At 32.3% G+C, this 13,217-nt stretch overlaps 1 protein-coding gene across 1 annotated transcript; it reads left to right on the forward strand.

The window, feature by feature from the left end:
• Positions 1 to 854: 854 nt before the first annotated feature.
• Positions 855 to 1,367, forward strand: LOC149213857 (uncharacterized). Its single transcript, XM_089389185.1, has one exon. It carries the CDS (start codon positions 855 to 857, stop codon positions 1,365 to 1,367), a length of 513 nt encoding a protein of 170 aa, XP_089245311.1.
• The last annotated feature ends 11,850 nt before the right edge of the window (positions 1,368 to 13,217 follow it).

The raw sequence follows: 13,217 nt of genomic DNA on the forward strand, positions 1-13,217 counted from the left end.
ACTGATGTACCCTGCAAAATTGTGATGTACGTACTGCATCTCCATTGGAGTGTTCAATAATTAAGGAATGTAGGGATCAAGGCGTTCTTTTCAATATAAGTAGAACAAAAAACGATGTTGGGCCCATGGAATTTTGGACTTATTAATTTATTTGTTTTGGAAGGGTAAGTTATTATCATTTAGTTGTCAGACAACTTGAAATAATTAGTCAACTAATCCTCCGAGGTTCAGAAGGGCAGCCTTTCGCTTTTTCTTTATACTTACAAAAAACCTTAACCAAATAAAAACCGTTTTAAAAAATATTCCACCCTTTTATTAATATGAAAGAGTGGCTCTAATTACATTTTCAATACTGTTCGGCCAATGTGAGAGAGTGGCTCTAACTACATTTTCAATAGTGCTCAGCGAAATTTAATGAAATTTAAAGCTTGCGTCATCTTCATGACGTTAGTTATGGCAAAATGAAAGCTTTTTCCAGCGGTGAAGCACGAGAGAAATGGTCCTTCCCTCTGCCTGGTTTGAAAAATCCTCCGTTTTAATAAAATTGATTGGACAAACAGGGGACTGACTCTGGCCATGTGCATTCATACGCTCGGTCCCGTATTTTTCGTCTCGATATGCTCAATTTTCTCTGCGGTCCCCTGCGTTGATATGCTCATTTTTCTCTCGAACAAACTGTTGTCTCACCGAATCCATTCGTTCTATATAAACGTTGTTTCTTATCAAGTTTTCCAGAGTTGTTTCTAAACAATGAGAATCTTTCGTTATTTACCTTGTGAGATTTCGTTATTTCCGTGTGTACATATCAGTGTTACTTTCAGTTGTTGGATTGAGTAAGCATTTGTATTGGATCCATGTCCTCCACCAATGGACAAAAGCGAATGTTCGAGTTGGAGCCAAGTGCTTCTTGTCAACAGGGGCCCTCGAAAAGTGAAACAGATAAAGTGGAGGCCAAAAACCAACGCCAGCGGACCGGATTAGAGAGTTCTGGAGACGATTTCGAAGAATTTGTGGGTGTGTTAGATAGAATTCACTATATGAAAACCAGGCACGCGGACTGGGATTTTTCGAACTCTAAATCCATGTCAGCTGAAGACTTGGGTGTTAAAGTTCTGAAAACTAAATCGCCATGGATACCCTCCTTCGAATGGGAGGACTTCTGTAAATGTGGAGGTAAGCATACAACATCTGCACAAAAGGATATATACAGTCTTCACAGGAAGGAGAATGAGAGCAGCAGTTGTGAGGAAAAGGGAAAGCAAAGTATTAAACCTGCTAACCATCTTGCAACAGCTTCTTTTTCAAGGGATGCATATGATAATCGCCCCACTGAAACTTTCGATCTGAACGTAGAGGCTTCGTTGTGATCTGCAGGGTTTTCCACATTTGCTTGCAGTTTTTCCATTGGGGCCTGCACAGCTGCACCAGTGATGTACGCTGACAAGGATGTTGTATATGACGTACTTTATGTCCATTGCAGGCTTCAATAATTAATGAATGTAGGGATCCAGGCCTTCTGTTTGATCCAGCTACGACTAAAAAGCAATGTTTCGCCGATATTCTAACAAACCTGTAACAACTCGATGGTTTGGCTTGCAAATACAGGAAACCTTTTATTTTTCTAAAAACCTTTTAATAACTGTATTTCTTTTTAATGTTAGTTTTGCACACGAAAAATACATATAGAGTAGAGTATTTTAGATTCCAAATATAAAGTTTTCAGGAAAAAGTATATGGATCGATTACTAGTTTTAAGATTTATTTGTCTTAAGATATATCAGATATATCTTTTATTTTTTCTATAGTTTTTATTAATTTAATTATTTTAAAAATAAGTTATATATTATAATAGTAAAACTCATATTTGCAATCTAACAACAAATTATTTGATAATGTTAGGACCTTTGTACTTGCATTAATATAAGTTTTTTAATTTTAACCATAGTTTTCATAATTTTAAAAATATATATATATAATTAACATTATAAATTTTGAAAAAATATTTCAATAGAATAATTTGTTTTCTATAATTTTACAAATTTTTAAAAAGAATTTTATAATAAAATAAAAAAATCAACACCAATATTAATTGAAACATATTTATTATATTTTAGATTACAAATACTATATAATGGTAGAAAATCTTAATTTTCACACTATCATATTAATATTAAAAATATCAAATTTCACACCACATTATAATTTACAATTTTTTTTTAAGAAAATTACACCACTAAAATATTATCATATTAATATTAACTAGCAATTGTCCCAAAAGGTACAAATAGAGGCCGATAAGATTATTAAATTGGAATTGTTGAATTTTTTTAGAAGAGATATTGGTTCAATCAGCGTGATTGCCTACACTGCCACAACTCTTCCTGGTAAACCTTGACAACGATTCTGCTTTTGTGAAAAATTAAAATTTGCACCAGTAAACGTCACACATATACCTATACAGCTGGATTGTTGATTGATATCTTTGGACGTTGAATAATTTAAGGTAAATCTATTCACTATTACGCATTTGTGAAAAAATGAAAATTTGCACCAGTAAGCATCACAAATATATACAGTTGGATTGTTGATTCATACCTTTGGACATGCTCGATTAATGAATAATTTAGGGTATAATCTATTACGTAAACAAAGGATCAAAGGGGGAAGGGGTGGGGTTTGTGTACTGGATCAAGCCTCTGAGATTCATGGGAGAAACGAAGGAAGAATCCCCGCCCAAAACCTCCTTTGCAATCATCCACTATACCCTCTCAGTTGGATGAAATTTGTCCCAGTAAACATATTCCTTGGGATCCTTGCAGATTGAGCACCCTGGATCCAACCCACAGCCTACATGGCCATTGTATGGACCATCTCCACAGAAAACCTGTTGACCCACCCCGTACCTCCTAGTCTTCATCATCCAAAATGAGGTCTAGTCTGCAGCACCCTAGGCCGATGGCCTAGGCTGCCCTGGTTCGAGTCCTCCTGCCGACAGAACCCTCATCGCTCTCTTTTTCACATCCCCCTTCAAGTGAGAAAGGATTCATAACCCTATATAATCTTATTAATGAATATTATTATATATAATATTATATTAATATTAAGGTTTAATCCTATTCATATTACCAAAAATAATTTAAGAGAGTCATAAACTAAGCAATATGGGGATTAACAAAAAAAATTAATTAATTAATCTATAAATAAATAAAAATAATTTTTTAGGAAGAAAGCGCAGGAATCTAGCATCTGTTGATACTCCAGCCATCATCTCTATTTAAATTAACAAGTCTTTTTTTTCAATTTCTAAGGCCTCTCTAAATTTACGATAATGAAAATGGTCAATCCTCGCAATGACCTTAGCCTCTTCAATGGAGATGTGATGATTGGTTTTTTCTGCATGCTCTACCAAAGCGGAGGAGCGAGACCTTCCATGCCTGATGTCGGCAGCATGTTCACAAATCCTTTGGTTAATGGATTGACCGGTCTCACCAATATAAGGAGCTCGACAAGAACAGGGAATGATATAAACACCCTTCTAATCCTTGGGGTTAATCGGGTCCTTAACAAAATGAAGAGAACTTCATATAGTGTTAAGAGGTCTAAAAGAAGAATGAATCTCATGCTTCCTCAAGATCCTAGCAATTTTATCCATGGTCCCTTGAATAAAGGGAAGATGAACACCGAAAGACCAGTCCTTGGGGTCAATCTTACTCTTAGGACCCTTTTCAGCATTTTGAAAGCCTTAAGACCTTGAGACCTACTATAACCATTCTTATTAAAAACTTCCAGGAGGTCAGTTTTCTCATCTTCAAGGTGATTTTCGTCATAAACTTGCAACGCCCGCTGAGGTAGCTAAGGTGTTGAGAACGCCTATCTTTTGAGCAGGAAAATGATGGGAGCTAGCATGGAATTAAATTGAATTTAATTATTTTAGAGAGATGTTACAATGTTTAACATTTTGACTTAGTCAAATTAAAATTAAAATATAAAATATAAAATTTTCCAACCCATGGTTTTTCCTTATCATATTTTTAATCTATGGTTTTTTCCCATGGTATTTTTTTCTAATGTGAGTTATTTAAAAGTTAATATTTAAACTAATCTAAATTCATTTTAACTCTACATCTACCAAATGCCAAAAAAAAATCAAATCTCTTTTCACTCTTAAAAAATCAATACCTCAAAAAAAAATCCCTCTTAACACATAATAAACTTACAACTAAAAATAAATCTAAACTAATTTTTAAATTTAAAATTTAAAATTTAAAATTTATATTTCAATTAAATTATAAAAATAAATTAATAATACATTGCATTTAAAAAATAAAAATCCTCAAAAATCTTTGCTTTTCTGAGCTTTTTTCTTTCGATCTTTGATTTTTATGATCTTTTTCGTGCTTTCTTGATTTTTTTTTTCATAGAATTTTTTTTGAGCTTTTGTGCTTTCTTGACTTTCCGTGCTTTCTTGATTTTCCATTGTTTTGTTTTCTGGTTCAGATCAACGGTTGAAAGTGTTTCATCTGATCTAACGGATCAAAGTAAAAGTGTTGACGAAAAGTTGATGCATAGGAAAGGCCTATCAGCCTAAAAATATCAAATCTCACACCACACTACAATTTACAAATTTATTTTAAAAAAATCACACCATTAAAGTACTCAACACATACATTAATTAAAACATATACATTCTATTTTAAATAACAATGTTAAAAAATCTCAAATTCCACATTGCAATATTAGAAAATCTTATGCACTCTATTTTGGATAACAACGTTAAAAAATCTCAAATTCCACATTGCAGTATTAGAAAATCTTGCAGTGCCTTCTTTTTCGCTGGATGATAACGGCCCTGGTCATTGTTTTGATCATCTTGCAGTGCCTTCTTTTTTGAGGGATGAAAATCGCCCTGGTCATTGTTTTGATCTGAACGTACAGGCTTTGTCATGATCCGGAGGGCTTGCAGTTTTTCCATCGGGGTCTGCATAGTTGCAACAGTGATATACGTTGACATTGTTGTTTCAGGTTGTGCCCTTTTTATTGTAGATATTTAACGAGACTGAAATAGATATAACAAAAATAACAGGTTGTAGTTGCGATTTCCTCCACCCATTTGTAAAAGTTACCATTTATATATCTTTTTAGTGAGCTGAAAAAGTGGCCAGAGTTATACCTACTCTTTTTATTGAGTTCTACCATCATTCTTTCCTGTGTTAGATTGTGTTGATTTTGTATAACTTGTTGTACAACTAAGTTTTTGTTTTTGTTTTGTTTTTTTTTTTTTTTTTTTGCCAATTTTTGGCCTTGACTTTCTTAGCATGTCCATAAAATGGATCATAACTACCACTATATTGAGCGAAAAGAATCTATTTTGAGGTCCCCGTATTATACTCATTATGCCTGCCATTGAACAGAGCTGGGATTGACCATATCAATTAGATCTGTAATTCGAATCAGATCGAACTTAATCTTTGTCATGCTATTGTTCCCTCAAGAAACAAATTTATAGAGTAAGACTATTTCACATAGAATCTATTTCGTGGATCGGACGAATCGATAAACTCTCCCGAAAACCATTGGCAGAAGAAAAGCAAATGAAACTCTTTCAAACGTTTTCACTTTGTACATGTCAGATCATGAATTAGTAATTTATTTCAATCTCTGAAAGAGTAGAAAAAGTTTCTAACTTCCAAGTTTAGGAGATTTACATAATCTCATGAATAGGATCGAATATTCCTCCATAATATATCTCCTTTTTCACATTGCTTGTACTTGCAGATTATGTCAATTCTTATGAAACTTCCTTATTCTTTAACTTCATTGGAGTGCCAATGATGTAAGTAGTTCCAAGTTGACTATATGATTTACTTTCTGTACCAGGACAATACAACCATCCAAAGGCTTTGGTATGATTTTGAATCTTGCTAACCACGTCTCAACAAAAGTTGTTCAGACATGAAGGCAGAATGAATAGAAATTTTTCACTTGTCTTAGTGTACGCATTTCTTTGGCAAAATGCATATTGAATCCTCAAATGCCACATCTATTTTACTCATCATTGGAAAACTACCGAAGGCACCCTTTCAATCCAATATAGCATGTTTGTAATAACAAATCCCATTAACCGTAATTTGATTATCCATCAAAAGCAATGCCTTTTACTATTTGGATAACATTGTATTTCTTACATATATGTTCTTCACTACTCATATCAATTTAATAGCAATTTCTCATACCACATCAAATGACTCTTGGCACGGTGGCATTTGTACTGTGAAATCATCTTATTGAGGCTCTTCTACCTCACGTTTTTTTGGATGTTCTTACACCAACCTCTGGTTAAGTAATTCAAGGAAAAAGACATAAAACATAACATTTGGCGAACATAAATAAATATTATGAACACAGTTGGCCTGTTTGAAATTCACTTGTCAGTTACAATGCGTATAAATTGTATGATGAATACTAGACTTGCAATGCCTATAAATTGTATGATGAATACTAGACTTGCAGTTGTGTTGGAAGGGGCTATTATTCTTGAGAAACTGAGGAATGTCTTGCAGCTTGCGACATTGTAAAGACATCGACAACCAACAAGCTTAGACTAATCAAAATTTATTTTTATCTATGAAATGGGTGGTTTCCCCTTACCTTCCAATAATGGAAATGAGGGGGTGAATGAATTTTGAAAGAATTTTTTTTAAATCTACTGTCTATTATTTTATATTCCGAGAGTTGTGTGACTACTGGGAATAATTCATCTTCTCTCTGTTCAATGATTTCATTTTTGGCACAAAGCTCACCCCTAACGATCCAGATCCCCTTTTCCAAAGGAAAACATTGATTCCCAGTTGGGTTCCTTCTAAATTGAAGGGCCTCTTAAAATAAAATTTGCTTACTATCTCAGTGCTTTTACCAATTATCCTAAGCTCAACCACATGTATGATATGTGATGAAACAAAGTTCTATGTGAATTTTCCGGGGAGAAGAAGAATGAGTGTACAGGAACCACGTCTTTGCTTACAACTGATAAAGAATGATAAATACTAAGTAGATAAGTGCAGGTACCCTTAATTTCCTTAAACATACTTCTATGTCATGTGAGCTAACTAGTTACAGGTCTAAGTAATTTGTTTATTGGAAAGCATATGGACTACAAAATAAACAGAACAAATGCACAATTGCAAGTACGATATACAATATATCTAATTTGAATTAGTCACATAGGGGAGGGATAAGCTAAATAGATGATAGGAGTAAAAGGGAAAACTATATCTAGACACAATTGATTATGTATTGGGTGATTGGCCAAGCGAGTTGAGCAGTTATTCCCTAACAAAATGATTATTTAATTACAACATTTCTTGTCTATCAGTACTTGTGTGGATCACCTTTCAACGAGAGATCAATGTTCCTCGTCTAATTCTAGAGATGGAAGTACTATACTAATGTTTTCTTGTTAGTTGGATTATGTAAAAGCATAATCACGCATGAATATTTCTGGCTAGAATTTGAAAATTGTTTCTCAAATGCGGGCAATTTCAAGGTTTATTTTATTAGATTGATGTACATTCTTAAACAATATCCAGCTTGAATTAGAAGTGAAAAACTTTTGAGAAGCCATAATTCCAAACAATGAAAGCTATATTGAAGTTCATCCTAAATTTTAAGTATGGATTATTCAAGATTATGTCGGAATGAGTACATTGCAAGTCATATACAATGTTGCTTTACAATTGTATATAATCCCAAATAAGGTTACAAAATGAAAATGGCATTATTATACATTCAAAGAGAAACCGTTTTAAAGCTCTTGCCAAAGTCTACCATTTATGGTTCTTGAGAAAGTATGGAATTGTAATTTGGTAGAGCAAGTTCTCAAAATTTGATCAAGCTGTAGCCATACCGATAATGGAAGAGATGGAAAATTTGAATAATTTTCTCTGAATATAAGTTATATCTTCTTGCAATGATTGAATTCTCCTTCAAAGCTGCTGGAAGCAATTTTTATGATCCTTGTTTCATGCCAAACTAGAAATATGTTCCTATAAATATTCTTTGTTGTTCATGTCCATCAATTTGCCAATCAAACAACAAGTGAAGTGTCAACTCAAAAACAAATACTCCAAGAAACAAATACTAAAGATTTTGGTGTTCAATCTTTCACAACATGCAAGGGGTAAAACTATTATCATAATATGGTCTCTGCTAAAACGCCAGCCTAGATCCATCTTAAATCTAGAGTTTTCTGGGCTCTAATGATATTGAGTTTAATATGAATCATTGTGGGAATTCATTAAAATTTGGAGTTTAATCAGTGTGTTGAAGTTCTTGTAGTTTTTCTAAGGGATTGGATTTGGTAATGGATAATATGAGGTTGCATGAGATGGAACAATATTGAAGATTTGCGCTAGAATGAGCCTGACTGTTATTTGTTTTGCTATAAATCTAAAGGTTCTTATAGGTTTTCCTAGCCATAATAGTATGAGATTTTGTGTAAATGATTATGAGAATTAATGATATCTAAGATGTATCAAAGATTTGAAGATTTGTATTTGATTGTGAAGTAGTTTCTAATCAAGTCCTAAATCAATTGAGTTTTACATGGTTATGTGCTATATTGAGGAATATCTATATTGATCCAAACATGGGTTTTAATTCATCGGTAGACCACCTTGAGAGGCTCCCAGTTTCACTTTTGCTGCTTATATTCAACAAATGTGGTGATATTAAGACCTTGGGATGATGTTGTGCAGTTTCAAAGAGGTTCTCTAGTATAGTCCCCCAAGTGCAGACTGTAGTAGTTAAGGTGGATTATGTTATATCCAGTGAATAAACCAACTTTAACAACAATGGTGAAAACAAGGGGATATGGAGCTATTTGATGAGAATCATGATGGGTACTTGGTAGCATTTTTAGGCCATGGCAGACATTGCAACATGTTTTGGGCCCAAAGAAATCCATGATTGTAGAGGTTTCCCATCATTCTCCTGGTGAGGTTTTAAAGAATTTCAAGGAAGTGTAGAATCTACAGATTGAATTGCCTAGTGGGGAACTTGGAATTGATCAATCAACACACCCTTCGATCTTTCAAAACTTTCACTAGAAATGGGAAGACTCTTGGTGTCATGCTATGATCTTGGCTCAAGGAGTAGACTCCCCTTATCAGTGAGTCTCGATTCTTGTTAAATCATAAGATTTGGTAAATCTGGCTTGCAGGTTGCTGGAAATACTCTTGGAATACTCTTGGTGTTATAGTGGTAGCCACGAGGGTTGATCTGGGGTCTCCCTTAGATTAGTCTAAGCACTTACCGATTTATGATGTGTTAAAAAAATGGGAAGATAATTTACTATTGTCAATTGAATTGCTTCTTTTTTTATGTTTTTCATCATGGAAGGGTGACTGGAATGTACACCCTTCTAAATGAAATTAAGACTTGCCCTTCAAATTTGATCACTGTACATGACGACTACAAATATTCGAAGGGGTTATTTAAAAAGTTTTTGTTTTTTTTATAAGTAATTTTTAGCTGGTTTAGAATTTGATTAAAATTAAGAAATTTGTAATTTGTAATTTGTTAAGTTTATATAATATAAATGTATACGAATTTTTTTAAGATATTGAATTTCTTAGAATGTTTAATAATTCAGTGTAGGATAGAATTTTGTTTTTGGGATGAATTAATGAATAAAGTTGAATGGATAGGTCATTTTTATATTAAGTCAAAAATCATTCTCAATGAATTTGATTAATTTATTATTGAACATATTTTAATGTATTTTTGTCTTCACAAGCATAAAATGAATGTAATTTGGGGGGAGATTTTTGTTAGGGCTTTGAAAAATTTTCTATACTAAGAGTTGGAAATTTAATCATGACTTGGAAACTCGTTTTAAAGTTAATCCCATCAAGTAGTTTATCTTAATTGGTTCAATGAAAGGTTTTTTAGGGAGGGGTGAAAGCCCCCTCCTATAGCAATATAGTTATTGGATGCCATAATTCTATCAAAGGAAATGTTGGTTCTTCTTAAGGAAACAAATTTATGGATGAAACCTCATTGTTGGGTGGACAATGACAAGATCAATTGAATGGGAGATGCCTTCCAAAGGACCGAACGAACCCAAAGTTTGTCACACCCAATAATAGACTAGAGAAATCAAGGTAGTTCATGAAACATCAAACCTTGATTAGCAAATTCATGGGCATCTAGCCCCAAGAACCAAATATTGTGAAGTGGATTCAATTAAAATGGCCACCAAAAGGGGCAGTGGAGCTGAGATTGAGGGCCAAAGGTTCTTTTACAATTATCATTTCAAATCTGGAAGATCGAGAAAGGGTTTTTTGAAAATGGTCCAAATTTCATGAATAATGTCGGGTCCTTTACGACATTTTGGGACTTGTTCTCCTTCCCGAATATTTTTGGGAACCAGACATTTTCAAGGGCATTGGTAACACTATTGGAGACTTTATGAAAATATCATAGATCATTTAGAAGCAAAATGAATATCTCTAAATCCCTCCTTGAATCAATAGATATCTAGTACCACAACAAGATTGGACATAGTTGCTAGATTATGAGCACATGACCTTCAAATAAATAAATAAATAAAAATTATATATTCAAAAGTTTGAGGTCCCACCATTGTGAATATAACATCAGTGAAAAGTCAAGTTGGTGAAACACCTATGGCATTTTGAACATGTCATTATTCAATGAATACCTTAATACCTTAAAATATGAGAAAGATACATCATTCTTTTATATTTAAAATAGATTGGATATTTAACATTTAAAAATATTTATTAATAATAAAAAATTAATATCAACTATAAATAAAATACGTTAATGTTAATTTTAATTTTAAGTAATTTTTTTTTTTTTTATTTATTAATAATTAAAACACCTTAAAAACATATAAAAAAAATAAAGTGATATTATAGTTATGAAATTTACATATTATGAAATTTACATATTACATCTATTGTATTAAGAAAAATTTAATTCTTCGTTTATCTCTGAATCTTTATAATTAAGATAAATTAGAATAGTATAATGAACTCACAGTTTTACAACCAAAAAAAAAAATAATAATAATATATATAGAAATTCCTATAAAATTTTGAACAAAATCTAATAAAATTTCTGAGAAATCTAAATCTGGTTACCTCGATAAACAACACCAAATAATATTTACATTTTTCCTTTAGTGAAACTCCGGTCTTCTCAGAGAGAAATTCTTCTGTAATGAAACACTGGTTTTCTCGCAACCCACTTGAAAAATGAAAAAATTGATAAAAAAAATTGCTTGTCTTTCCTGCTTTATTGATGTGACAGGGTGGCCCCACGTAGATTTTCAATACTGTTCAATAAAATTTCATATTGATGTGACAGGGTGGCCCCACGTAGATTTTCAATACTGTTCAATAAAATTTGGTGAAATTTTAAAAATGAGTATGCTTGCGTTATCTCCATGACATTACTCACTGCAAAATGAGAGCATTTTCCAGAGGCCAAGCACAACAGAAATGGTCCTTCCCTCTCTGGCTTGAAAAATCTTTTGTTTTAATAATATCAATAATATGGTTTCAATTAACAGTGGAGTGATTTTCATTGTAATGTGATTTAATGTTTTGTTTGTTAATGGGTATCACATGAGTAGAGTTGTATATGTTTATTGTGAAATAATTAATTTGCTAAAATCTAATTTTGGACATATACGGTCCTGGTTCATTTAATGTTTATTGGTGGGGTATTTATTTCCAGTGTTCCATAAGAGTCTGGGCAGTTGAGGAAATGGAATCAGGATGAAAGAACATCATGTTTGTTCACTTTTCAGCTTTTAATCAACAATCTATCATAATCAAGTACTATATAAACTTTAAAAACACTGAAATTATTATCAAAAACAACTATTATTTAAGAAAAATTTTAGAAATCATCGAAAACTCTAACCATCGAAACATAAATAATAACATCACAATCAAACACTTGGATTCCCCTTCTTAAAAATCTTAAATTCTACCAAATTCTTACCCCTTACCTTTTCCATAAATTATCATTCCCTTTTCTCGCTCCTGCATAATTCGGAACAAACACTACGTTTAATATTAGAATATTAATATTAAAATTAATTAAAAATAAAAATTAATACATATTATTAACTTAAAATTAATTAATTATAATAGTAATATGTAACTTTGTATAATAGCATTAATATAATATTATTATCATTATAATACTATTATGATGTAATTTCAATATCTTAATATTTTTAACTTAATATCAATATATCATTAATAATTTTAATCTCATAGTATTTTATATTATTATTTCATAATTTTATAATAATATTAATTTGTATTATTATTATTACATTAATAATAATATATTAACAATGTAATAAAAATAGTATAGTTATACATTTTAGCTCCTTCTCCCCTACCTTATTCGGCATTTACATTGACAAGCTAGAAGGTTATTTAGAGGAAACACGCTGTTCTGACACGATCTTAGTTGGAATAGTCATCATCCTTCTTATCTATGGTGACGATATTGTTATTCTCGCAAGGTTCCCATCTGATCTTGATAAGCAAGTTAGACTTCTTAAGAATTTCTGCTCTACCATGGGTATGACTATTAACATTGACAAAACAAAAGTTATGATTATCATATCCAAGAAGGACACTTAGGCTAATTTTATGTATCACAATAGTAACTTGGAGGTAGTATCTTCTTACAAGTATCTAGGAATTGATATTCATCACAAGCTCAACTTGAACTATAGCATTGAGAAAATGATTAATGGGGGGTGGAAAGCTTATTTTGGTCTTGAAAATAATTGTAAAATGGAAAACCTCGTAATGTGGGATAGAAAGAAGTTCCTATTTGAAACTTTAGTCACTCCTATTATCTTATATGGATGTGAGGTTTGGGGTTGCAACATCTCCAGAGAATCCTGGAGAAAGATTGAGCAAATCCAGAAGCGTTTTATAACGTATAACCTCAAAATTAAAAGCAATACACCCTATCATATTCTCCTTATGGAAGTGGGTCTTTCCCCTATCAAGAGCCTAGCTAGGCTTCTGTTGTTTGTACAAGCACAAACTCAATAACATATGAGACCATAGACTTCCTAAGCTAGCTTTAAATTCCAACCAAAACCACCTAAGGCTCAAACAAGGTTGGTATAAAAACACCAGGGCCTAATTAAACCGTTG

Source organism: Pinus tabuliformis, chromosome 1_1 (assembly GCF_031772625.1).
Source record: "Pinus tabuliformis cultivar Carrire ecotype Pingquan chromosome 1_1, CPIR1, whole genome shotgun sequence".
Lineage (NCBI taxonomy): Eukaryota > Viridiplantae > Streptophyta > Pinopsida > Pinales > Pinaceae > Pinus > Pinus tabuliformis.

What these genes read in the sequence shown, in the direction of transcription:
- LOC149213857 (XM_089389185.1), top strand. Translation starts at nt 855, where the DNA reads ATGTCCTCCACCAATGGACAAAAGCGAATGTTCGAGTTGGAGCCAAGT.